The 27,731-nt window shown below is 42.0% G+C and overlaps 1 protein-coding gene and 1 long non-coding RNA gene across 2 annotated transcripts in view; one reads left to right on the top strand and one right to left on the bottom strand.

Moving 5' to 3' along the window:
* Positions 1–27,731, top strand: part of LAPTM4B (lysosomal protein transmembrane 4 beta) — a 61,633-nt gene that overhangs the window by 20,715 nt on the left and 13,187 nt on the right. The window contains exons 3-6 of the mRNA XM_061448048.1: positions 2,858–2,931; positions 3,530–3,652; positions 12,667–12,765; positions 20,349–20,444. Coding sequence (XP_061304032.1) covers positions 2,858–2,931; positions 3,530–3,652; positions 12,667–12,765; positions 20,349–20,444 — 392 coding nt within the window. The remainder of the gene's footprint in view (positions 1–2,857; positions 2,932–3,529; positions 3,653–12,666; positions 12,766–20,348; positions 20,445–27,731) is intronic.
* On the bottom strand, positions 10–15,041 carry LOC133266633 (uncharacterized). Its single transcript, XR_009742467.1, has 4 exons — positions 13,959–15,041; positions 11,159–11,259; positions 7,670–7,732; positions 10–690 (listed from the first exon to the last, which is right to left on the bottom strand). It is a non-coding gene; the product is annotated as an uncharacterized LOC133266633 (long non-coding RNA).

The following is a 27,731-nucleotide window of genomic DNA, read 5'->3' as shown; positions in this document are numbered from 1 at the left end:
AATCACACACCTCTGTTAGCTTCTCAATTAATGTGCTATGTATCTAGTTTTGTTCTGATCAACTGAAGCTGACACAAATCAAAAACCCAATGAAGCCTTAAATGAGAAAGAACCAGCTTAAGCCAACTAGGATTTGGCACAGCAGAGCACAGCTAGAGGGACAGTGGGGATGGAGAACATGAATATGTCAGACCAGAGCCTCAATGTCAAGTTTACTGCAGTTTGCTAGGTGCTGGCTCTGAAGCAGTACTGCTGTGGTCACAAGCAGGGTGAGGTCTGTGACTGCTGCATCTGCTGCAAATGACAATGACAGCAGCTTGGGTACAGTGAGTAGGTGGCTGGGATTAAGAAGGGACAGAATAAATACATGAGCAGTGCCTTCAAACTGGTGGTTAGAATGACAATATTGATCCAAAGAGCCTCTTTTACAGGTGGTTCAGTTGAGGTTGGTGGCTACAAGCAGCTATTTCCACTTCTCTCCTTTTCTTTCGTTACCGCAATTGTACTTGGTCTATTCAAAATCGTTTTGATTTCACAGGATGTATGTGGGTAACCAGAGTAAAAGACCACACAGTTATGTGAAGAGGCTTCAGTACTTTTAATTGATACAGGTTTCTTTTGTGGGTGCTTTTTCCTCTTGAGGGCAGAATTTAGATCACCTCTAACAAGCACAGCACATCCTTACAGCTCCTAAAAAGATGGAGACTGGTTATGGCAATGCAGTTCAGATGCCTGTGCTGGATTGTCTAGATTCTCTACGCAGTCAAAGAGGAGAAGGAAGTGTCAGTGAAGAGCAATTTGGGATGAAGAGCATTTTGGGATACACTGAGATGCTATCCCCTCCTGAATTACGAGCAGGGAGCCCAGCTGCCTCTTAATGGCCTTTCCAAGCACCCACAAGCCAAGCTGCATAAAGCCACCAGGTAGGAAACTGGGTGCAGGGGTGTAGCTAACCTCAGCACTGAGTGCTGATGCCTCTCCTGGGTGAGACCTGCTACTTTTGACCATAAGACAAACATTCAAGCAAATAAGGTCATCTGGACTTCAGGCCCTCATCAGACTACAGTGATTTAAATGTGCTCCTCCAGGAGCCCAAGAAAGGGGCCCCATCCATTAAATTAGGAAGTAGCGCACAATAGGGCTTCTTCTGTTTCATTTGAGTCCCTATACAAGGACAAAATCTAGGGGCAAGAGAGAGAGAGCAAGAGGCCTGAAACCCAGACACAGGAAGTGTCTTGGAAAAGAGGAGACCTAGGTACCTTGTTTCTTGATCCTGCTATTGGTAGGCATGGTTCACGAGGAGCCTGTAGCCTAACATACATGTTATGCTGGATGATGCCCTTGCCAGCCAACAGTCTCTTCCTGCTCATTTTTCTGCCAGCTTCACAAGTCTCAGGATCCTCCCTTCATCAAGGGCCAGCAGAAATCTGGTTTAGTGCTGGTAGAAGCTGTAAGACAGAGCAAGGTTTGTGTAACCTCAGGCAGAGGGGGATCAAAGTCTAGCTCCTTTACTTTTCTACATGCATAATTGTACTGGTAGGCTGGAAAAAATGACAGACAGGACTTAGGGTCTAACCCTCCTCTTCAGCCATAAGCTGGTGAACCTGCACTGCTGCCTGGTAGGTCCACAGCTACCAGATCTGGACATTCGATGGAACTTTGATGAAGGTTTCAGGGCACCTGCTCAGAACCTCATTTTGATGTAGCCAGAGAGGTGGAAGGACTGTCCCATGCTGTGGGATGCTCCTCATCATGTGCTGGATTGGATGTTGTGTCAACTCTGTGATCAAATGGAGGTATCTTCACACTTTGAATGCCTCCAAAGTCAGGCAGTGATGGGTAGTGAACAGCCTGAACATTGTCATGTATTTGTGCGTCTCAAATCCACCACAGGTCTCACAAGGCAGGTAGTTTAAACGCACCTGGTGGCAACAGTGTGAACAGCATGTTCCTCACAGGTACCGGGAGAGGTGGGATCTCCAAAGTGATGTCCTCTGTACCTCAAATCCTCTCTCCTCTTTGTGCACTGGTTTAGCCTCAGAAAAGTAGTTGCAATGTTCAGTTGCGTTCTTAAGCTCAGGTTGGACTCAGAAATATACTTTCAGTATTCTGGCTATGGCCTGTAATAATGATATCAATGATATATGAAAAGATAAAACATACATTATTTTTTCCCCCAGCATCTCCTTCCAGCAATTTGTGGCTTAGGAACTTCCTGTATCTAATGAAAAGTTCAGTGAAAGCTGAGCAGCAATAGAAGAAAAAAATAGAGTCCTGTAATTACTCCAGCCAAAACCTTAAAGAATCTTTTCCTTCCTCTACTACTTCACCTTTCCTGACAGTTACACATCTTCATTAATAAACTGTATATCTCTGTAGTATTCTTGGTTGAAATAGAAATTTCCAAGATGTTATTTCTGCTCTACCTCTGCCTCTACCTTTTCCAGAGTTCTTAGAAATATGCAAGCAAAGATACACAGCAGCTACTAGTACAAAACCAATCTGTAGCATGGGAAAGCGGACACTTTCTGACTACAGATGTCGTCATCACCAGCAAAATAGTTTTCTTGTCAAGACTGCTGCTGATTTTTTTTTTTTAAATCTTCAGAAAAAACAAACCATTCATGGCATCTCCACAACCTCAGAGAGGCTGCAGAGTCTTGCACAGTGTAATCACTGTCTGTGCTTCTCATAAGAGCCACAGATTTCCTCCAGCAATGGCTTAATATGCACCTGACTCCCATCTCCACCTGCTTTCAACCCTGCTCTTTATGATGCTCTGCATCAGGTAGAGGGCAAAATAACTTAACCAAGCTCTGAATTTATCTGCAATCATTTTGATGTGTTTCTCTTCCAGATATGTGCATTGCCACAGCAATTTCTCTTCTTATGATTCTGATCTGTGCAATGGCTACATATGGCGCATATAAGGTAATTCATTATATTTGATGAAGACCTGAATCAAGTGAAATGTAAAACCCTGTAGAAACAAAATTAAGAAAATTGCTTTCTAATGATGTCTTGCTTAGTTGTTTAGCTCAAAACTGAGAGGGGAAAAAAAAGTCAAAGAGGCAGCAGAACTGATTGATTAGATTGAGGGTATCCCAGGGCCCTCTGCTGCAGGCAGGAAGAGTGCCCAGTTGTGTTGAGTGGCTGCAGTTTCAAATATCAGTAAGCTCTGGGCAAACTGGGAATTCAGAGAACTGAATCTTGTACCTACCAAAGTTGAGGGATGATTTTCCCCATTCACCTGCCAAGCCTGTGCTTTGTCTCAGTATTATTCCTATTGATTAGGAGAGAAAAGTATCATGTGGTTTCTAAATATCCTAGTATAATGAGTTGTGGGCTTACACCACACATATTACTGCAGTTCAGCAGCCAAACTGGATTGGCCAACCTTTTTGGCTGAATACCCTATTTCTTTTAGCTGATCTAACACTGCATTGTGTCAAATATTCCTTACAGTTTAGTGCAGAAAGACATAATATCCTTCTATTTTAACTTGTGGCTGTTTTTATTTCCTTTTTAGCAACATGCAGCTTGGATCATCCCTTTCTTCTGTTACCAGATCTTTGACTTTGCTCTCAACACGTTGGTTGCCATCAGTGTACTCGTCTATCCCAGCACAATTCAGGACTACCTCCACCAGCTGGTAAATCACTCGATGTTCACAAGCCTTTAAGGTGGGGGGAAGGGGGGAGAAATGTGCAACGTGCACTGTTTGTCCTCTATTTCTAGCCCACGATTTGCTGTTGACTTACTATGCAGTCCTTGAAAGTCCTCTCAGCCCTTGCTGTTGTGTGTTCAAGAGCCCTTGCAAGGTTACATTACTAGCTTATTACAATATTTGGGCAGACCTCTGGAGTTCTGCAATATCGTGGAAGCTCTCAACACCACTTCATTTAGAATGAGACTCATATTGCGAGATATAGATAATAAATAATTGCTTTTGGATTTAGAGTTATTGTGTTCCTATACATAGCTTATTTTTGGTACTATTTCAAGGATGTTTTCTTGCTCCTTTTAATTCATTTTGTGGCTTTAATGCAGATTTCATTAGGCAGGAGTTCAATTCAATGTAGGTTTGGTTTTGCTAAAAAATACGTTTGGATCCTGTCTTAGGGACAACCAGAGGCTCCCTTATTGCTGTGGTCTGCTTTGGCCAAACGTCCATAGCCGTTGTGTAGACTTACAGGGTATGATTATAATCACCTAAAGTAAAGACAAGAGCCCGTGACCCTCTGTCTCATCACAGGATTACATGCCATGTCCAGCAGGGTTCAGGTGGAGCAGGAGATCTCTTGAGAAGCCAACACTGCAGCTGTCTCTGAAAATCTGCCTTGAAAACCTGAATATAGATTATCTTGGCTGTGAACTTTGTTATGTGGGTGGAAAAATAGTTAGGGCAGTATAAAAGGTGTTCCACAGGTGTTCCCCAGGGCTCAGTACTGGGGCCAGTCCTATTAGTATCTTTATCAATGACCTGGACAAGGAGATCGGTTGCATGCTCAGTAAGTTTGCAGCTGACACAAAGCTGCGTGGGAGTGGGCTTGAGGGTAGGAATACTTTGCAGAGGTGTCTGGACAGGCTGCATGGATGGGCTGTGGCCAATTGTATGAGGTTCAACAAGGCAAAGTGCTGGGTCCTGCACTTGGGCCACAACAACCCCATGCAATGCTACAGGCTTGGGGAAGAGTGGCTGGAAAGCTGCTCAGTGGAAAAGTACCTGGGGGTGCTGATTGACAGAGCTGAACATAAGCCATCAGTGTGCCCAGGTGGCCAAGAAGGCCAAAGGCTTCCTGGCCTGTTATCAGCAATAGTGTGGCAGCAGGGCCAGGGAAGTGATTGTCAGCCTGTACTTGGCACTGGTGAGGCTGCATCTGGGCTCCTCACCACAAGAGACATTGAGGTGCTGGAGCGGGTCCAGAGAAGGGCAACAAAAGCTGGTGGTGGGTCAAGAGCACAAGTGTTATGAGGAATGGCTGAGGGAACTGGGGTTGTTTAGCCTGAGAAAAGGAGGCCTAGGAGGGACCTTATTGCTCTCTACAACTGCCTGAAAGGAGCTTGTAGTGAGGTGAGTGTTGGTCTCTTTTCCCAAGTAACAAGTGACAGGAAAAGAGGAAATGGCATCAAGTTGTGCCGTGGGAGGTTTAGGTTTGGTACTGGGAAAAATTTCTTCACTGGAAGGGTTTTCAAACACTGGAACAGGCTGCACAAGGAAGTGGTGGAGTCACCATCCCTGGAGGTATTTAAAAGACGTGTAGATGTGGCACGCACTTAAGAACATGGTTTAGTGGTGGACTTGGCAGTACTAGGTTAGCGGTTGGATTCAATGATCTTAAAGGTCTTTCCAGCCTAAATAGTTCTGTGATTCTATGAATAATAGATAATAAGAAACAGCAAGCAGATAAGTAGCCACACAGATCTGCTAGAAGAGGCAATGTGTCAAGCCAGAGGGAGCTGGGATGTGTCAGAAGCCTGTTATGCTTCACCAACACTCACCTGCATTCACAGCTGCTGGTACACTGGAAGAGCAGCAGAGGAATAATTCAAAAGGTTCTCAGAGATATGAGTGGAAAAGAGCAAATTATGGCATCTTGTCAAGTGCTTGAAGCTGGCACTGCCACTGGCTGGAGCCCTTCAGCCCATCATTTGCCTGCAGTTCCTTTCTTCTGCATCAGTGCCAGCCCTGCTCCTGTGGCAGCACAAGCATGTATTTGGCTGCAGGAATTCTCCCCTCTTCAGAGCAGGAGTTGTAACCAGGTTTTACTCAGTCTTGGTCACTGTGGGAGAACATGAGGGGTGCAGGAGCAGGCTGGGAGCTACACACCAAAAAGCCCCTGCTCTTCTGCTGAAAACCTAGTGCTACATCTAAAGCTGGCTTACTAGAAGGGCAAAAAGCATCTGATTCGTCTGCTAAACATCACTGTTGTTCCTGCAGATAGAAGAAATAATAGGCCCTTCTGTAGCAGGCTTGGAAGGTATTTGGAACAGTTCAGCAGAGCACAGCGTGAGCCACATTGCTGCTCTGGAGCATTAAAATCTCTGGTTGCACAGATCTCTGTCTCGCTGTTGTAAATCATTTTCTGGACTGGTAATGAAGTGCCGCAAGACTTCAGGAGCACTAAGCTGTCAGTGCTCAAAAGGGCAAGGGGGATTTCCAGGATAATTATAGGCTGATTAGCCTGACATTGCTACCAAGCAGAATAGTAAACAGGAGGGCTGAGAGGAAAGTCAATTGGTAGAGGATTAGACTGGAGGAATATGATTAATGGTTGCCAACATGGTTTCATGGAAAATCAGTCCTGCAGGCAAACTCATTTTCTTTCACTGACAGGATTACTGTCTTTGTCAATAAAGATGGGCAGGGGCATAATAGACTTCCATAAGACATTTGACATTGCAGCATGATGTTCAAAGCAACAATAAAACACTAGATCGATAAAGGATGTATCAGATGGATTAGGAAAGTTTAGCTGGCAGACTGCAATGGGTTATGGTCAAGCTGACCATCTGCCAAAGAGTTTCTGTTTTGGGTAGAGGAAGGTCTCCAGGAATCGGCAGTAGGTTTCATGCTCTTCCTGACTTCCATTAATAAAGTTGATACCAAACAGGCAGTTCACAAAGGCTAACGTCAGCCTTGGGAGAGCTTCCCCAGGCTCATTGTCTAGAGCAATCGAATTCTCTAGCTGGAGATTGCAAGCAGGAGCCTAATCTAATTGTTCTGTGTCATCCTCTGAAAGACCCTATCCCTACATTGCCCAAAGTGAGCACATTGGCATTTCACAGAGGCTGTACTTGTGACTTTTCCCAGCAAAATCACTTCTAATATAACCCATGGCTGACACAGAGATTAATGACAAAGTAAATAAGAGTATGGGCAGAGCCATTAATCAGTGAGTTAGAGTGACTGAGAGCCCGAGTTCAGTCACTAATGGGTGCTACACTGCTAAAAGCAAAGAAATGTGAAAACACGAGGAATACGGATGAGCATGCTATGGCAACTGTACCTGGGATGCAGTGACCCTGTAAGTAGTCTAGGGAACTGAGTGTCAAAACAAGAGTACCCAGATTTTTTTTTTTTTTTGCTTTTTCCAGAAACCATTCATAGTATTTGTGGACAGATAAAAACCAGCAATTAATAGTAATAGAGAGGAGACTTCCTTTCTCACTTGGTGACATAGGTTTCATCTGTCTGTTTATGGTGTCTGTTTACAAAACAATGCTTAAAAGTTAGCGAACATTTAGAAAAGTTCCTCAAAAAACTTTATAAAATCTGGATACATTGAAGTATGATGAGAGACAGTCAGCTTTTCCTGCTTCCTTTACTGAGAAAGGTGACCAAGAGGTGGTGCCATTAGAGTTTTCGTATGCAGAATAATGAGGCATTAAAAGGCTGTTTAAATTAGATGTGAGGCACAGTGAGTAGCTAAAACCTAGTCCAAATTAAGTTCATTTAGAAACAAGAAGTTTCTATTTTACCATTCACAGTGGAGATTAGTGATTGGCAAAAACTAACAAGAGCTGTAATGAATTTTGTACAGTTAATGTCACCTGTTAACAAAGTTTTGAAGCTGTTCTGCAGCTGCTTTGAAGCTGTTTATGCCTCCTGTGTCTTGGCTGTGGTCCCAAGCACAAGCAGCTCAGCAGGAACCCCTCATACTCTTACCTGGAAGGGCCACATCAGTTGGCAGAAGGTTGTTGTGTTTGGTTCAGAAGAAATACACTGTGTCTGAGGGGGAAAAGCAAAAGGGAGAGAAGATCAAATTCACCAGTATCGGATACTCACACACACAATGAGATGAAGCTAAAACCAAGCTTTTCAAACTTTTAGCAGTAATGCTGTCATTGTAGTCCTAGCACTCAAACATTGTTAAATGAACAGGCTTGTACCCATGAACTTGTTTCCCTACCTTTTAATAATGCTTATGGTAGATAAGTTTGGCATCTGAAACACCATGTTTAGAACAAGATTGCAGTCAATACCTTTGTACCCATAGGTGAGACCTGAGTCATGCCAGCTGGGTGTGATCCTTCCTGATGATTTATAAATAAGCCCTAGAGTCAGCTTGGCCTCACCCCCTTTGCAGAGGTCTGCCAAGGCAGGCAGAAAACAAGGGTTGTATTTCTTCCTGGCATTCATATAGTTTTTGTTCCTCTAAAACTGCTTTGAATTTGGTGCATGGTATTTTAGGGAGCACAGCTCCATAAGGGAAATGAAAAATCCTGACAGTTTTTCAAATCTATTATTGAATATCTGGAAGAAGGTATGCATTATGTGATGGAATATATTTGGCAGTCTTAGAAGAACATTTCTTTCTTGCTCAAAGGTGAAAACCCCATGTGTTTAACAGTTTCTACTTCCCTATGTTAGTGTTTGGGATTATGTTATCTATTCACTTTGGTGCACATCTCCTAGATTTCAGTCTGTCAGTGATGAGTTACAAGCTGCTTTCAAACCCTCCATGTACTTTTAGCAAGATGATAAATAAGTACCTATCAGTAGGTGAGGCAGAGCCCTAGCTGCAAATGTTGCAATTGTAAAATACAGAACATTGTGTTCACAGGGTATGTGGTAATGTCAGCCTATACTGGCTGCTGATTTCAGAGGCACAACTGTCTTTGGAAACTTTTTGTTGCCTTTTAATATCCAATTGAACACAGGTGTGCCACCTAATTCCCATAAATTGCAAAAGCATCTCAGCATGAAGAGTCATGTAAAATAAGTAGATGTTATAAACTTATAAACCTCACGTTTGAAATGTGTGGCGATGATGTGGTGAAACTTTCTGAGGGTTATGTTGGACATCTTGGTCATTATCACTGTCACTAGAAAAACAAAAACCTTCACACATGGTAAATCCAGATTGTGTAAATCAAAAATGATTTTGCTTCCTGCAGCAGTAATGATCTAAAGCAGTTTGACTTAAAGCACATTTCTTTAGCGACACTAGATCTTTGATATATGGGCTTTCTAAAGTCTCTAAATTAAACACTTCACCTTCTGTCAACTGATAACAGTATTTGAAATGAATTGAAGCAGAGGTGCAGAACAGGTGAATCTGCAACCGAGTAATGCAAACTTGGTTTTTATTACAGTACAGGCCTATGACAGTTCATCTAAAGAAAATTTTAGAGTATAATAAATAGCTTTTCTACGGGACTGCCTCCAGTGTTACTGTTTAACAATTCAGGTGGTTTCAGTCATGCTTTTAAATCCTAGGGGAAATATCTAGAGAATGTGAAAGACATTAAACCTAAAGAAATGTTTCCTATAAACTAAAGCTTAAATAAGGAATATCCTTTCTGACATTCTTAATACCATTTTATAATTCCAAAGGAGTCCTACTAACTTCTAGCAGAGCTTTAAAAGTTCTGCAGACACATTACCATTTTCTTTAGGGTTTGTAAGATGCAAATACTCAGAGGATTGTAACTGCTGAATGAGAATCTGTACCATCTTTTTAAATGGATTTTTGTGGTCCAAGGGAAGAAAAGCATTATGCAAGCAGGCTGAGGGAATGACAAAGTGCTTCAGCCTTGAACTTTCCTTCTTGTGCATTTCTACAATATTGATGCAGTAGAAATATGATTTCCATGCAAGTTTTAGATTCTTTTTAGGTCCCTAATAGAGCTTTTTTATGTATAATTTTTTTAATGGAAAGTTTACCAGGTATATTATGCATGCTGGCCTCTTCATGTCCATGACAAGGTTATAAATGATGCTTTAATTATGAAATTAGCATGCCAGTGCCACACTACTACAACAACATCTTGTTTGTATGGGAAATTTCATCATGTCCTGCTGCAAAATCACTCCTATATTTCCAGTGAAGGGCTTGATTTTTCCTTCCCAGCTGTATTTCAGTCTTAGTTCCATCAGACCTTGCACAGGATTTGACACTGAGCTTTTCCCAGACGTCGCAGCACTGAGCCGGTGTCCAGGGCCTTCCAAGCAGCAGGATTTCAACTACTGGTCTCCCAACAGAAGAGCAAACCCTGAGCACACAGGCAGAATTTTTCTTCCCACCTCATACACCTACATCAGTGTTTAAGCTTATCACTGGAGTCAGCAGAATTCAATGGGTCTATGTTTCATCTGAACCACTGTTGGTACTCATTTTCCATGAGAGTCAATGTTATGTTCGGAGCAGTTGCTGCTATGGGAGGATCCCAAGGGTGAGCCTGGAGCCAGCCAAGATGCTTCCCACCATCTTTCCTGCTTCACAAAAGCCATAGGATTTATAAATTACTTTTCCTACTGCACTGAAGGGATCTGTGGTTGTGAGTCAAGATCAGACTGCTCATAGGCCAGCCTGGGCAAGCCAGTGTTAGGCATCTTCTGGCTGGCAGGTGCCACCAGCCGGGTTAGCAAACAAAGGGACTTTCTTCCATGTTGACCTGATGCCCTTGGGCTATTCACTGATGCTGTGAAAGCAAGGTCTCCCACACAGCAATCCAGGAAGCTCCAGGAGGGACTGCTTCAGTTTTCCAGCCTGCACCCAGAACTCCCGGACACCTGTGGTGGGGGTGACCGCTGCATGGCTGCAGCACCCGCTGCCTTGCTGGGGCTTGCTTAAACTTTGCGTCACTTCAGGACAGAGTCGCAGAGAGCAGAGCCTGAAGGGGACAAACCTCAGCATTTGTTCCTCATGTGCTCTCCTGGCTTGTGATTCTGGTGCTAAATTATTGTGCTTTCACCTGGAGCGCTGCTGCTGTAAGGAAGGCCAGGCGCTGCTCTACAGCACATGGTGCTCCTGGCTTACAGCTCATGGCTCCAGCATATGTTCCTTCTCTTCAAGGTAGCAGGAACTTTCTTGGTCATTTTCCTGCCCTCTTCTCGGCCCCATGCAAATTCCAGTTGAGCTGACATCTGGAAACAGGCCTTTCGCTTATGGCCAAGGCCCCAGCAAACAGTCATCCAGTGTTTGACTGATGACTGGTTCTCAGAAACCAGTGTGTAGGAGGACCACAGCCTCACTAGGAGTTTTTATTACGTTCACAAAATAGCTCGACTAGTTTTTTAATGGTCAGTCAGTATAAAATAATCATGTTGGAGAAGTTTCATTGTAATTGTCCTTAACTGATTAAACTTTCTAACCGCGTGCATGGCCTCCCTCCTGCAAGCAGGAGGGCAAGCTGTGGCGTTAATACTTACATTTTCTGCATATAAGGTTTGTGTTTATTTTTCAGTTCATCTTTTCTTGGCATATACTCTTGCTTTCTTCAACTCTGGGTGACCGCATCCGCTATATTTAGCTATAACCCTCTGTCAAAAAAAAAAATTAATTAAAAAAAGAAGAGCAACTTACTGAATTATACCAAGCTAATGTCTTATAAAAGCTGTAGCTCAACAAAAGATAACATGATAAAAACTCCAGCCATGAAATTCAGTACAGGAACAGAAACATTGCTGTCAAGAAGCGGAAAATGTGCTTATGTAACATTATCTGCAAACGGTTACAGCTGCTGTTGATGTTAACCACTCTGAACAGGTCATGGACACGCTAAATAAAGAGCCATTCTCACTAACAGCTGTCCACAAAAAAGAGATGATTTCCTGATTCACTGGGCTGAGTGCTGGTATAAGGGGTGTTAAGGGGTTACTCTGTATTTACATCATCATCGCCAAGAATACAGTTATAGCTTGGTCTAGTTAATTGTCCTGACAAGGATGCAGAGCTGGCCTGGTTAAGTAATTAGACCTGTAAGGGAAACGGGAGTTGTGTGTGGAAGGAGCTAATGCATTCAGTTATAATGAGCTACTGTTGCAGCAAAGCTATCTTTTGTGAACAATAGTTTATTCTAACCGAAACAGGAACTTGTGCCTTGCAATATTTCAAAGCGATTTGGAACATGCGTTTTAGAGGTTGTGTTTTCTTGAAGTAATAACAAGAACTACAAGGCAGTAAAACATCTTCAGAGGCAGTTTTTCAGCCAGTGATCTTAAAGCATTTCACAATTGTAAATCACTAGAGCCTACGCTAAGTGGGAAGATTAGTTTTGTTACCTCCATTTCATGTATGAGATAAGAGAAGGACCTGGGGCACATTTCAGTTTGAAATCATGTCATTGCTCCACTGCAGGACCCATGCCTACTTGGGGCACGCACTCAGACAGCAGCACTAACAAGTGTCCTGGAGAAGTAGTCCAAATTTAGCCAAAACAAGATGGAGCAGAATAGACCAAATGCCTTTTGATCAAATATTTAGGTGAAAGGATTGCAGTGTCCAGCTTTTCCTGCTATGATTTTCTGGAAGGAACTACCACATTGGCAACCAGTGACAGTATAATGATTACTTAATAAGTACAGGACTTGCCTGCCATTGCCCATGATGGCAGGTTTTCTGCTGCAAAGCTCCCCAAGAGATGTCCTTTGCTGGTTTGTGTCAGATACAAACCCAGTCTGCAGAGAGGAGAAGACAGCCCATGCCACATACAAAGCAAAAAGTAAATCCTCAGCCCTTCAGGAAACATTTGGCAGCTGAGCCTTCCTAGTGTGTCCCAGCCAAACTCACTGAAACTGTTTTTTGGTGTGACAAGCTCCTTATTTAGTAGATCACAGAAAGTTTTGTAAACTGTTAATTATAGAGTGCACTAATTGAATGGCTCCTGAATGACTTGTGAGATGAACTTACAGTGGTTTGCTTCTTTTTGCTTATGCAGCCCACCAATTTTCCCTACAAGGAAGAGATTATGTCTGTGAACCCTACGTGTCTGGTTGTGATTATCCTCCTGTTCATAAGTATCATTTTGGCTTTTAAGGTAAGTACATTACTGTGTATAATGTCTACTCCTGGTCCTGGATGGAATGTCCCTTGCTTGGGGGGCCTGGCTTTAGAGAGATCTGTGGAACTGCAGACCAGGCAGCCTGACAGCTCTACAAAGCATTATGGAAAAAAGGCAGAAAATCTCATAGACAAACACATGAACATATAGGCCTCAGTGGGGAAACATGATGCTGTAGGGGCAACTCATAATATAAATCCTTTGAAGGAGCAGGTTGTTCGGTGGGCAAGGGAGAGCCTGCTGATACAGACTTCTTGTTTTTTCAAAAGGTCTGTGGCAGAGTCTGTCATCAAAGGCTTTAAATACCACCCTCAGATGTGTAGGGACAAGAGGAAAGGTCATCTCACAGACCATAGCTAGGAAATAGAGAATAAGGATAAATCACTGTTTTTCACAATAGCAAGACTCATGATCATGAAAGACCTGGGAAGGGGAAGGAAATCTACATCAACACTTTTTTGCAATGTCATTCAAAACAGAGAAAACAGCCAAGAAAGCTTTGCAGAAAGAGCTCATGGCACTGAGTGACTGGGCAGTGAAGTGGCAGAGAAGCTCAGTGGTGACAAATTCCAAGTGGTGGGCACAGAGGAAGCACAGTCTTGTTTTGCAGACACTGCAGTAGACTCTGAACTGCATGACCACCTGGAAAAGGGATCTCATAGCTGTAATAGCTAGACCTGTGAAAATACTAGCTTACTGCTCAGTTCTGATCAACCAAGTAAATAAAATGCTAAGAATATTAAGAAAGGAATAGAAAAACCAGAAATCTAAAGATTTCTTTGCCAGTTTTGATGCCTACCACCTCTGGAAGTATGCGTTTACTTCTGGTGCCTTATCACAAAAAGGATGTTGTAGAGCAGGTAAATAGATCCAAACAATCCCTCCTGGGCAGGACAATGTAAAGGACTGTCACACCAGGCAGCAAAAGGACACAGGGAGTGATGATTTAGTTGCCGTTATGTAAACCTCACGGGTGAGGCTCTAGCTGTGGTAGATACCAGATAAAGGGGAGATGTAGCATCACCCAGCACAGCTGGAAAGGCCTCATGTGAAACCACTGCACCCACGTTTCTGGTCCAGCAAGGTCCATCCCCACCTGCTGTGCAGGGCAGAAGTCCAAAAGGAGCTCAGAGTAAGATCACACAAATCATCATATGAAAAATAACTACCTGTTGCTCAACAAGTCCCTGAGCCTTGGACCTCCTGCAAAGTACACTGGTACATTTGCCCTCTTCTTGCACCCTCCTGCAAGTTTCTCACAGCACAGTGCTGCCGCTCTTGTATTTCTTGTGTTGGGTTTTATTTCAGAATAGCTCTTGCTCTGTCTCTGCAGAGCAATTACGCGTTAGACTAGAGAAGTCCCGAAGAGCCACAGAGACACCAGGGATGTTGCTTCCAGACAACACATTTGACAACATGAACAGGGAAAGTTACTGTGACAAAAGAGGTAGATTAGATTATTGAAGATACTTCAAAATTGAAGGAAAAGAACCCAAAACCAACAAACAGGGTATTTTAAGGTACTGTTGGAAGTGATGTTCACTTTTTTCCTGTCATTTAGAAATATAATTTAGCCTTCTGGCTTTATGTGTTCACAGCCATATAGCTGATTTTTTTGCACCTTTAAGAAATATGAATGAATGTGATAAACATGTAGGTGTGTCAGGTGCCACAAGGGATGTGCTCTTAAATTTCTCAGATGCAAGCATTAGCTCATCTTTACTCCAGGCTGGGCTGGTATTTTGTTGACCTAAGTATGGCAGCGAAGTCCTAAGCTTATAAAGAAAAAGTGGAGCTAAAACTGGCATGGCAAAAATACTTACTACAGAAGAAAGAAACCTAAGAAATTAATAGCAAAAAAGACTAGTTTTGTTTTAAAGTGGCGAACACATGTTTTATGTTTTTTCCAAGAGTATATGTGGTTCATATAATGCTCATTCTAGTAGCATATTATCATGCAAATGAATCACAAAAAATATGACTCATGCAGAAACACATGCTAAATTATACTTAGCATTTTCATTTGAATTTCTTGTGTTCCCAGAAGAGCTGCTATGCAGATTTATGTAGTCTGCTCCATGAAAAGAAAGCTGGACACTATGAGATGCATCACACTTTATCACTGATAGACTTAACAGATGGTACCACATTTATGCATTGAAACTGAAAAGGTACTGTGAGTAAAAATATGCTTGAGCTCCCTCTCCCTCTGGAGTTCAACTAGAAATAAGGAGAGAAAACAAAACATTGTAGCCTAGGAAAAGCTACAGTAGTAAAAGCTGCATTCAGCTGGTGGGAAATACAAAACAGAATCACGTAACTCCTTAGAAACATTTGGCGTCATTATGCTTTTGTTTTGAGTGAAGCTACATGTAAAGGAAAGCACTGTTGAGCAGAAACCAAGATATAGCAGTATAATGTGATTTTGTGCTTTGCAGTAGTGGGATTTCAAAAAGGGAAGGGGGACAAGAGAGGGTAGCAAAAAAGGGAGCCAGCTAGCTACATATAAGCACTTGTCTTTTTAGTCCTTAGGATTTACTTGGATCTGAAGCAGCTAATGGATATTCCAGGTGCTTTCATGCAGAATCTTTTTCAGGGTAGACCAAAATGTGTTATGCCATTTACTGTGTTTGTTTAGAAACTGAACCAGAGTTACATACTATGAAACATATGTGTTTCCTATCTGGCTGAGGAAGGGCATCCAGCAGCACAAATGTATTTATATACATGTACACAGGATTTCAAACAGCATATGGCCAACACGGTTTTTGAGTAGTGCCTTGCTCTGCAGTCGGTTTGGAGAACAGGGGCTTCGTTTCCTCTGGCCAGTCCCAGCTGCTGAGACAGAATGATTGATGCTTCAACCTCTCCCTCCTCACCCTGGGCAAAGATCCCCAGGCCCAAATGATCTAAGCTCTGGTGAGCACAAACACAACTAGAACAGGTTTCCCTGACTACTCTGCAGCTGCAGAGTACTGGACTCTTCTTGCCATTCTTTTGCTGGAAAGGAGATAAGAAGAACTAGTTGCCAGTGGGACAGCTAAAAGGTATTCCAGTTCAGTGAGACAGGCTGGTCTTCACCAAATGGAATATTAACCCTGATCTCCATAATATGCCTATAACCTGCATGTACAAGGTGTTGAGCCTGGAGATGAGACCACTCTGCATGTTCTGGTGTCATCAGCAGATGGGAAAGGATAATGTAGAATGAAGTTCTGTGCTCACCCTGAGACTTTTCATGCCCATGGGGGATGGCTCCTGGCAGGGAGAACCCTGACCTGCAGCACATCACCCCAGTGTCTGCTACCTTCCTGCACCGATGATGGAGCAGCAGTCGGGGCACAAAAACAGCCCTACCAGCCAAGCTCTGATCCCTGCTCCCAGGGGTGGCCAACACAGAGCCATGAGATTGCTACCTGTTCTAAGAAAGCCTGGGATAGGTCCCAGTACGGGGCTTGCTGGTGGCAGAGTTCTTATAGGAGAAGCATCTCTAAAGCAAGGGTCATTTACTTTAAATCATATATGTGTATGTGTGCCTTGTGAGCCAAGAGATGATGTCCTGGCCCATAACCATTGCATGCTAGTGGTTTAACATCATTAATTCTTGCATTTCTTTACAACTGCAAAGAAATGCAAGGTTTGCAGCCTTTTTATACTCACAGGATAGTGAGAAGATAAGATTTAATTGCAGATTTCATCAGCACAGCAACCCATTGTTTTTCCTGCAGCACCAACATGTGAAATACACATGGCTGACTGGTCTGCCATTAGCATCCGTCTGAAATCTTCATATAAATTTTGTTTTGTGTAGAAATCTTTATCTCATTTTCACCAGTTACTGCAGACCAGCCCAGCTCTGTAAATAGAAAACTCACAGCAGATGGAAGAATAAAATGGGACTTGGTGCAGAAAGCTCCAAACCCAAGGGAGCTCTGTCGGGTCTGTGGCATTCACCCTGCGCTTGCTGCTAGTGAGAGAGCAGCCCAGAGGGCTGCTTTGACCCAGATAGGCAGATTTCTTGCTGTGTTACAAGAAACAGCAGGATACAGCAGCCTCTAATTTCCACAGAGATGCTGGTCAGTCATCTGGTCAGACACATGTCTGGTGAGCAGAAGTTGTGCAGTACATTACTTCGTTATGCCACTTAACAAGTGCATATGCAGTAACAACAGCAAGAGGCAGGGTTAGAACTTTTTGTGGGTTTCAGTTCCTCAGGGGTCAAGTCATTTCTCACCATTCAAAGGGGAAGACTGAAATGTAGTAGAAGCAGGCACAGTGCCTGTTTCCACATTTAGTCCTTCTTGTGCACCCTTCCTTTCACGTGGTGGCTGCTTGAGGCTGCCCCCAAAAGATGGTTGTCAGCAGCCTGTGCCGTGGTATGCGGGAACACCCGCAAGGGTGGATTAGGCTGCAGTGGTTTAATGCCTTTACACAGGACCTATTCCAAATGTGAATATTGGTCTCCTGAGAGAAAAATTGATGTATTTATATACTGCGTGTCCAGCCACACATTTTAAAGCAGTATTGGAAAGCTCAGCCAAGTTTTTCAGGAAAAAATTGGTAACTGAGTCAGCAATCCCATATAACGGTGCAGCAGCATCATTAGAAAACAATGATTAGGAACAAGTTTAAAGAAGAAGTTACAGGTTGAGGAAAATGAGTTTCCATGACTCATGATTTGCAGGCCAAAGCCCTTGGACAAGTACATGCTCCAAAAGCTGCTGCAGCTCGCAGCTGTATGTGGGTCACTGTCTCGGAGCCAATTAACTTGGTGTGTGCTGGTTAATGACCTCTTTAATTCAAGGGCTGGAACGGACCTCACCCACTGAGAAACAACCCGTGCATGCAGGATCAGGGCTGATTAGAGCTAGGGCTCAGAGCTGGAAGAGCTGTAGGAGTTCTCTGTGGGGTTAAATGTGTTTTATTCACCACATGTAATGGAATTGGAGCATTTAAAAATAAATCTCCTGCTAGCGTCTCCCAGATAAGACTGTATTATCTGAAATGGGGCTTCCCTCAGTTTGGATTTTGACAGGAGTATAGAAATTGGCCTGCAAATAGGGTAGGCTTAATGTAAAGGGTGTCTTACAAAGTCAGGCTATATCCCCACAGAAGATTACTGTATTCAGTCTCTGTTCTGTACTAGTTCTCATGCCTTTCTTAGCACATAGTATCTGAGCATTGAAAGCTACTGAACAACTTATTGCTATCTATAATTAACAATGGCATTTTATTTAATTCTGTAAAAGATGCAGTTTTCCATGCATATGCCTTTGCTCCACTTGTTTCAGTAGCCTGGGGCAGGTTTTAGTACCTTACACTGTAGAGTCAGTCTCACCTTCTCTTTGGGACTCTGCTGCTCCAGAAGCCTTTTGCTCTCCCCATTTGATGGTCAGAAGTACTAGGAAGTCTGCAACACCTCCAAGTCACCCAGGCTCTGTGAGATGCCTTAGAGAAGAGGAAGCAAACTTACTGGATTTCAGCCAGCTCAGCCCTGGCTGAAAAACCTTCCTGATCTGCAAGCGAGCCATCAGTGAGTCATGTGGCATCCTGAAAAACACAGCTCATGTGTGACAGCTCTGGAGAGGGAGGAAGCACGGGGCAGCTCAAAAGGATAAGAGGCTTTAGGAAGGTCATCAGTGCAAGTGAGTCATAGAAGTATGACTCACTCAGTGAGGCACAGATGCAAATCCAATCGGCGCTGGCAGTTTAATTTGCACACGCTATGTGTGCTGTGCAGAACCTACTGAATAAAAATATAAGCTGGGCACTAGGAGGTTTTTCTCCTCACCACTGTCATGTGTGACTACATGGGAAGCAGAGAGCTCCAGAGGGATCTGCTTATTCCCACCAGCCTTGTCCCTGGCATGCTGAAAATCTGATTCCTGCTCCTCCACATGTGTTACTGCCTCCTGCCTTTCTTCCAGTCACTTTGCACACCTCTGCTGGCCAAACTGGAATCTCTCCTGCTGGTGAAGGAGATGATGGACATGAGCACTTCGCCCAACCAGTTCCAAAATAAGTGGAGACAGCTAGTTGTTTGGCAGGGAGCAGCCACACCCAGAGCCAAGCGAGCTCCAAGAACAAAACCAGTGGAGTTTACGATTCTGTGGTAGGAGTATTGCTACAATAGCAGTTTGTTTTGCTTTATACTGAAAAAAAAGGAGAATAATTTGTAATAGTGGTTAAAAGGTTAGAAATAATGTCAGATTTCAATTAAAACTTTAACACAGGCATGTTCCTCTAGACAGGCAAGAATAGGAAGACCCCTGACATTCCAATCATATAGAATACATTGATTTAATGTCAGATTAAGTGAAACAGAGTATTAGAACAATCAGCTGATATATAGGATCATCACAAAATCATTGGCCAGGTCAGGTCAGGCCAGGCCAGAAGACAAGGAGGGTTTCCTGTAATTTGCTGGGTGATTCTTCAGTCCCCAGCATGCTTGTGCTCTTTTTAGTGGGGTTTGCTTCCAGTTTCTAATACCGTTAACCCCCAGTTGATGATATTTAAACATCCTTCCCCTGGAGGAATTCAAAACTGATTTCTGTTCACTTTTTGCTGCTGTTCCTGAGAATTCTGCATCTGCAGTACCACCTCTTTTGCCACAGTCTAACTTGTGCCTTCATTTTATGTAGTAAAACTCACCCCTGACAGTATGCAGTGTCCCATGCACAGTAACGCAGTGCCTGACTGAACTCATCTCTGTGTTTCTGGAAAGGTGTAAGAAAGAAAGACAGCATATGTGACCTGCTCATTTAAGGAAAATGGGGGTTATATACACAAAATGATGTTACTTTAGCTATATTCAGGACCAAAGAAACCTCTTCTTTTCAAATCGATTGGTCTACCTGAAGAATATTACTACTACCTGTAATATCAAATATCTGGAATAGTAAATTTCATTCAGGTAGGTCTAGGCTGCTGCATCTCTGCCTAGATGGAGCAGCTCATAGTGCAACACAAGTATCAATAACCACAGAACCATATAATCACAGAATGGCTTGGGTTGCAAGGGACTTTTAAAGGTCATCTAGTGCACCCCTCTGCTGTGGGCAGGGACACCTTCCGCTAGATCAGGTTGCTCAAAGCCCCATCCAGCCTGGCTGTGAACACTTCCAGGGATGGGGCATCCACAACTTCTCTGGGCACTGTGCCAGTGTCTCACCACCCTCACTGTAAAAAGTTTAGTCCTTTTGTCCAGTCTAAACCTTTTCAGTTTAAAAGCATTGCCCCTTGTCCTGAAACTACAGGCCTTGGTAAAATGTCTCTATCTTTCTTAGAAGCTCCTCTTATATATTGAAAGGCCACAGTAAGGTGTCCCTGGAACCTTCTCTTCTCAAGGCTGAACAACCTCAACTATAGTTATGAGTAAAGGTGCTAGATTACTCACAGAGCCCCTACACATACTTACAGTCAATGCAACCAGCAAAGTGACTGTCCCTTGCTTCTAGCAGGCTCATATGCTTATTTATATAAGAACAGAATTGCTCTAACAGAAAACTGCATAGTTTATTTTTCTGCATAGAATAATAAATCCCTTTTCTTTTCAGGGTTACTTGATAAGCTGCGTGTGGAACTGTTACCGATACATTAATGGCAGAAACAACTCAGATGTGCTGGTGTACATTACCACCAACGACACTGCGGTAAGGAAGTTAGATCACAAACATTTGTCTAATATTATATGTTTAATAGCTTTATTTTACATTAAATTCTGACTCCTTAGTTAACCATATTAATTCTTTTAAGAGTCATAGAATCATAGAATCATCCTCATCTGTTGTTTATGTTTAGACTTGAGATTCAACAGACTGGTGTACTGTGGTTACAAATCACATCTACTGCTATAATACTGCTTTTATTTTATGCATATAATCTGTTAAAGAATCAGTGTTAAGCGTAAACTACAGTTTACCTTGTGGCCACAGGAATGGCCCCCAGTTCTGAGCTCTTCAGCTGTGTGATGGTCTGGACACTGGGGGGGAGACTGATTAGGACCCATGGATGCCATAGTATATATGTGCTGTGAAATGTGGATTTCACTGTAGAAACTGTCATTTAGGACACTCAACATGTGATGTAGTGCTTTACACACTCACAGAGAGGAGCTAAAAGGCAACAAAAGTTCAGGGATTCATCTCCCAGCACATGATAGGCTTTGTATAGTAAGGAGGCAGAATAAGAAAGGGGGTCAACATGAAAGGAATGAATAAGCAGGTTTTAACCTCAAAGAATGGAAGGTTCATTTTATAGAAAGTTAGTTATGACATGGGTACGTGCACAGCTTGACTGCTAAGCAAGGTCTTGCTTGTTGAAGAAGGCACTGAAGAACACAAGAAGAAAGAGTCCCTGGAGAGAGCTGGTTCTGTTTGCAGCAGTATCTCCGTGGAGCTGCTCGGTTCCACCCAAGCTACACACTAGAGCTGTGCCAAATCGGTCCCTGGGGTGACTCCACTGGCTTATGTAATGAGGGTCTTTACATCATTTATGTAACAGAATGAGAGCAGCATGAACTCGGTCCTTTGGATCATCTGGGTAAAATTTGAGGATTGCCTTCCTCAGGTTTTCCTAATCATGGGTGGTCTCCACACACTGAGGTATTAAACCTCAACTTTAAAACCACTGGAATGAGTATTCCTTTGCAGCTGCAAAAAAAAAAAAGCCACTTAGAAAACCATTACAGCTTTTGCATGAAAGCTGTAACTCTTGCGTAGTTATTTGTCTTCAATACCTGGAGCTTTAAGAAAAGCGTAAAAGGTTTTACAGAATATGACAAGAGTTGGCAACCAAGACATTTAAGTATAAAAATACAGGTTTATTGAAAGCTAAGAAGTATTTACTACTTTCTTTACTGGGATTTACTTTGAGTAAAACCAGGAGGTTTATGTGAAATGATTTTGATAGCTCTTTTGTTCAGCTTGCGGGTAGCTGTAACTCATCTTCAAACATTGCTAACTCTACAACCCACAGAACTGGCAGGCTCGGTGGTGGGATGGTGTCAGCTGGATTATTTTGCAAACTAAATTTACTAAGGCTTTTTAAAAGCTACATTAAAACCACTTGCTGCTTTGGCAAAGGAAAATACTTTGGTTTTCAGAGATGCCTGGTTAACAAAACCTCTCTTGGCACTTTTGTAGTTAGCAATCACCGAAGTGCTCTCAGCTGCCTCCTCATCTTTAAAGTACTTGTGTTTCTGTGCGAATGGAAGCCATTTTATCTCATTTACAGATGACATATTTTTGCAGTGATAGTTTAAATTAATTTTGCTTATCTTGATCTTACAAGACAGCTACAGAAGAGGCAGGTTTTGAGAAATGTTGTGCATTCCTAGCTAGTGGCCTGACCATTTGGCTCTTCTTTCCTTAATATTCACGCTGCCTTAATTTGAATATGGTCTTGCGTTCAGATATGATGCATCTGTGGTTCATTCTTTCTACATCAGTTAAATGAGATGAGATTAGGTTAAATCCTTATTCTCCACTGTGGATCCAAAGATTGTTGTTCCCTTCATTTGCCCCTTCAAATTAGACTCAGATACTTTTTTTCTATGTCTACATTGAGAGACATCAGCAAGAACTCCTGTTCAGATGACTGTAAAAAAGTAAGCTCAACACAATGGATAAAAATGGTTTCAAAAATGAAGTGTGGAACAACAGGGCCTTGAAAGTTGAGTGCTGAGGATCTTTGAGAGTTTAGGACTCTTGAAGAAACCTCATGAAATTTTGAACTGCTGTGATAGATCACTGCTGTCTGTTGAATTGTATAATATTCCTCCAACACTCAAGTGTACTTTTGTATTAAAACAATGTTTTCTTATTTTTATTGATGCTGGGAAACTTCTTTCGCTAGGGCTCCTTCACACAGACATGCCTCTGAATTCTAGACTACCAGGTTCTTAAAACATGTGGGTCAGTCTCTGCTCTCTGTTTTGAAAGAAATGTCTCATTTTTAGACTCAAAACTGCTACATGAATTCCAACAGAGCTACAGCTCATTTCTGCAGGGCATATTCTCATCTTCAGGGATGGTTTTTTGATATATACTTATCATCATAATTGCTGAAAGAATACCAGTCTGTACAAATGGAGGTGAAAATCTAAGTTTAATTATGGGACTGGGCATAAGAGCTACACTTAGACTAACAAGTTTTAAATATGCCCCAACACTTCCAAAACCTAGAGATCAGATCCCACCTAATATCCCTTGTACTGCGTAGTAATTGACGTATCACATCTACACTTTACACACAATTTTTTTAAGTTATTAGGTTTTCAAGTGCTAGACACTGTATTACAATGAAAAAAGAATTTAGAATAAAGTTTAGATATAGGCTACAGTATGGGTTAGTTTACTGCCAAGCTTAAAAGATCTGGTTTATATATTTGCATGATTAGAAATTCAGAATCTTTCTCCAGTTACATTAATATTTTCAATGGAGCTAAGAAATTTATTACTCAAATGCTTTATTATTGTGTCTTCTAATTTTCTGTGGGAGAGCTATCTTTGAAAAATAACTTAAAACTAAAATGTGTATCTTAGTTCTATTATAATTTGCATTCAGAGGAAAAAAAGAAATCTCTACCTTCAATAACACATCATCAACTAATTCATCCTTGAATTCAAAATTCTATATACCTGGAAGATTTGTACTGAAAATGGAAAAAGAATGGGTAAGCCCCTCTCCTCTACTAATTCTAATTACACACAATTTAATAGCCATAAACAATTACATTCATGTTATGGCTATTTGATGGTTGTTGTGTGCCATTTTTTTGAAGGGAGACATGTCTGTTGTAAAAGAAGACATGTCACCAGCAATAGCTATTTTTATCTCTGGTCTTTTAACACCTTGGCAAAATCAGATTCTTGGATCTTCCATTGCCAGATAAATACAAATTTACTTATACCTTCATAAGGATTATTATTTTCCCTCTTATAACTTTTGAACTAGAAGTTACCTGTTTTACCTGCTCAGAAACCTTGACAAGTATATCTTCAATTTAAATGGAAATAGGACATTAATGACTGAGCTTTTCTCAAGAAGAACAGTCAAATCCTTACTAGCTGGGATGCTGTGGCATGAGAGGCAGGAAGGATCCACAGTTACTTGCTGGCTGCAGGAGCTGTGAACCCTTCTGAGATGTTTAAATTACAGGTCTCTTTCTTAGGAAAGTAAGAAACTTCTTTAATATAGAGTGCTAGGATTTGGTTCAAGAGAGTTAGAAGTTGTGATTGTATATAATTGGTTCTCCAGTCCAGGAAGCTGTTCTGAAAATTGTAACTGGATTATCTTTTGTTTTACTGTATTTCTTAATTTACCACTGGGAAGGTGGGTAAGCACATTTACACATCACATTGGATGTAATTTGATTAGGAGAATGGACAAGTCCTTAAGCACAGCCGTGCAGGCCTGCTTTTTTGTTCCTTGGCTCTCTGCATTTAGGAAGTCTTTGGTTGATCTCACAATTAGTTTCCCCCATTCCTATCTAAAGCAAATCCATCGTGACTCTAAATTCATGTTGGGAGCATCTCAACAGCAGTATTCATCTGTTATCTTCTTGTCTGGTGGCGTGGTGGAAATCTACTGATATGTCCTTCCAAGAGCTGAGCTTTTGTGTTTTCTGTCCTCATAAAGCACTGCTCTTTGCCAGCACTGGTCGTTGGCACTCTGCTGCATCTGTCGTACCTTCTCTCATGCTCCTCGTGAGATGCTCTGTATAGACCCCTCTCTGTTACCAGACACCAATTCAGTAATACTTTATTTTTAACAATATTCAGCTGTCTCTGCCTTCCTACTGACTATCCAATTGTAATACCACTAAAAGCCATGGGAACAACTCAAGTGTGGACTGAACTGGGGAGGAAATTCCCAGCACTGAAAGTTAGTTCCCCCCAGTCAAACTGGTTCTTAGAAATAATGCTCATAGATCTGAATTGTAACTAACCTGATAGATATGGTTATCGGCTGCCAGGTAATCTGATTTTTTTTTCACTCAGTGGTTTAAGCCATCCCTTTTGCAAGTGTGCCATCTGGAAGAAAAGGGCATCCTCCCCACTGCAGGCTCTGAATGGGATATTCCTGCTGCCCCTCTTAGGTGAGAGCTCCTCCTCCTGTGGTCCTTGATCAAAATTCAACTTCACATGAATGTACCTGTCTTTGCCCAAAAAACAGACTGTGTTTGTGGAAGGGGGGACCAGGAGGTACTACTGGGCACGGGAATGGACCCCAGCTGGTGGAAAGACATGACCCCCTAGTGCTCCTGGGGCTGATAATGCTAGGACCTGGGTATCCAGCTGTGTACCTTAGTCACAGCAGAGGCTCTTAGAGATATGGTAAAATCTACCCCCTCTAAGTGTTCTTCCAGTATTGCTCTCCCCTCATTTTCTGGAGATATCTGTAGGAGATTTTGGCATGGCAGAAAGGTAACTCCCCTGCAGTGAACCGTAGTAACCTGAAGATTATTTTTTTCCACTTTCCCCAATCTGGGATTGCTTTTTCCTACCAACTGCTCAAGCACACCATGGATGAAGATTAGTTTTCTGCACTAATTTAAACTGTGACAGCAGTACCATGGAAATGTTCGTCTAATTTGGTAAAAAATGACAGCTTCTGAGCTCAGAAGATAACCCAAAGTCAGCCACTTTGTTCTCTGGAGCAGGAACTGCTCCTTTGTGTTCCTGGACAGCCAGGGGATTTCATTCTGTTTATTTTTAACTCTCACTGAAGCCAATCAATGGAAGTTTTATCTTCGGTCATGCTGCCAGTGGGGATAAAGCATAAAGCCGTAAATCTCTCTTCAAAGTGGGATTTAGATCCTTATGTACTTTATCACATCACTTCAGTAGATTCTACCTGACATAGATTTAGTTGCAACAGTTAATAAGTTACTTGGATTTTCAATGCAGATGTATTCCTTCTGTGGACATGAGATCAGCTAAGTAGCCTGTAATTAATCTGTCAACACTTTTGTTTGCTCTCCCTTTCTCAAAGCAATAGGAAACCTATTTGAGAAGTGCAGGGTTAGGTCTTTCATTCCTGCTGGATGATTCCTCTGAGCAGAGGAAAAATATTCTTTGATAAGGTTGGAAAAAACATTCTTTGTGTTATTATGTGTGGAAGACAATTTGTTTGGCTACTGGAGAAAAACCCTTAGACTCATGCCAATTAAACAGACTGAAGCAGGAGATGGCGCCCAGAGACAGACAAACCATGCACAAAATGATAGGCCCTTTGGGAACTATGATTTCCAGCCAGTTTTGGGATGGTACATGTTAAGAGTAGAAGACAACTTGGAGAAGGATACTGCTTTAAAGATAACTTTCCATAACGTGGCATAAAAATCCTACAGACTTGGCAGTGTTCACCAGGTAGCTGGTGGTGTGCAACAGTTTGTACGCACAGCATTGTTACTGAGCCACTAGATCAGAGACATCTTTCTCCAGTGAGTAGTAACCATGAGCATACTTTAAAGTGAGCAAACACCACAAATGAATACCCCTGGTGTGACTCGCTCTCTGAGCCCTTCTCAGGGCCTCCAGTTGAGTCCAGGCAGAGGAGGTCTGACCTTCCTTAGTGGAAACTGCCTGGATAGACCTGCAAGAGGGAAAGCAGGTAAAACAGGAGGCAGAGAAGAGGAAGAAGAAGCAGGAGCAGAACTGCCCAGAGCTGGAGGTAAAGGAGGTGGTTAGTTAGTAACCACATGCAGTAGTCTACATGAGACCTGGGAGTGTGGTTTAAATGCTGGATCTGTTTTTCTGCAGAATTGTGCTTGTAACATTCCCATAGCAATGTCTTTAGCCCAAGAATCTTCAGAGGACTCAGGCTTCTTGTGGATGCCAGCTTTCATGTCTTGCTTGTATGTGTGTGCACTTCCTCCTCTTCTGTTTGTTTTGCATAAAAGTATCATGACAGTCTGCATCTGCCAACAAAGAGCTATTCAGCTTCTCCAGCGTTTCATGTTTTACCTCTAGTAAGTGCCATCCTGTGTCAGTTGTTCTTCAGTCTTAGCAAAGAGAAGGCCTTTTCTTTTTTCTTTTCTCTTTTTCTTTTTTCTTTTTTTTTTTCTTTTTTCTTTTCTTTTCTTTTCTTTTCTTTTCTTTCCTTTCCTTTTTCATTTTCTTTTCTTTTCTTTTCTTTTCTTTTTTCTTTTCTTTTCTTTTCTTTTTCTTTTTTCTTTTCTTTTCTTTTCTTTTTCTTTTCTCTTTCCTTTTCTTTTCTTTTCTTTTCTTTTCTTTTCTTTTCTTTTCTTTTTTCTTTTTCTCTTTTCTTTTCTTTTCTCTTTTCTTTTCTTTTCTTTTCTTTTTTCTTTTTTCTTTTCTTTTTCTTTCCCTTTCCTTTCCCTTCCCTTCCCTTCCCTTCCCTTCCCTTCCCTTCCCTTCCCTTCCCTTCCCTTCCCTTCCCTTCCCTTCCCTTTTTTTAACTTTCCCCACTTTATCATCTATACTCTGCTCTTTCTTCCACTCCTTCCTGGTTTGTGAAACGATTTTGTCCTAAAATCAAGCATTTCCTGTGGTCTGAATCACTTCATACTGCCTGTTTGATCTTTTGCTTAGCGCTATTTGCTATCTTGTTATGTCTTACCTATTACAAGGTAGCTGCTGTCAGGAGCCAGCTGTGCTGTTTGGAACAGTGACAATTTGGAGCAAATGCCCTCTTAAATTTAAAAATAAGATTTCCAAAACATTTTCATTTGTCACTACAGTCGTTAAATTTACTTACAAGTTAAATTAAAAGATCAAAATATACATTTTAATCTATTTTCCCCAGTAAATTTTTATCTTGAACACAGAAACTGTATTTATGTTTGCAGCTCAAATACTGGGATTATTCTAATACATAAAATTCCTAAGAGATTTGCAATAGGAATAGACAAATCTGTTCTCAGTATTCGTAATTAGATTAAAAGGAAGACATGAAATGGGGATGTGTAATTT

The sequence above is a fragment of the Pezoporus flaviventris genome, unplaced genomic scaffold (genome assembly GCF_033815535.1).
Source record: "Pezoporus flaviventris isolate CSIRO_AGI_PZ_B2104156 unplaced genomic scaffold, CSIRO_AGI_Pfla_v1 ptg000007l, whole genome shotgun sequence".
NCBI classification, from domain to species: Eukaryota; Metazoa; Chordata; class Aves; order Psittaciformes; family Psittacidae; genus Pezoporus; species Pezoporus flaviventris.
Note: the sequence above shows the minus strand (reverse complement) of the source record. Positions and strands in the feature narration are given on the sequence as shown.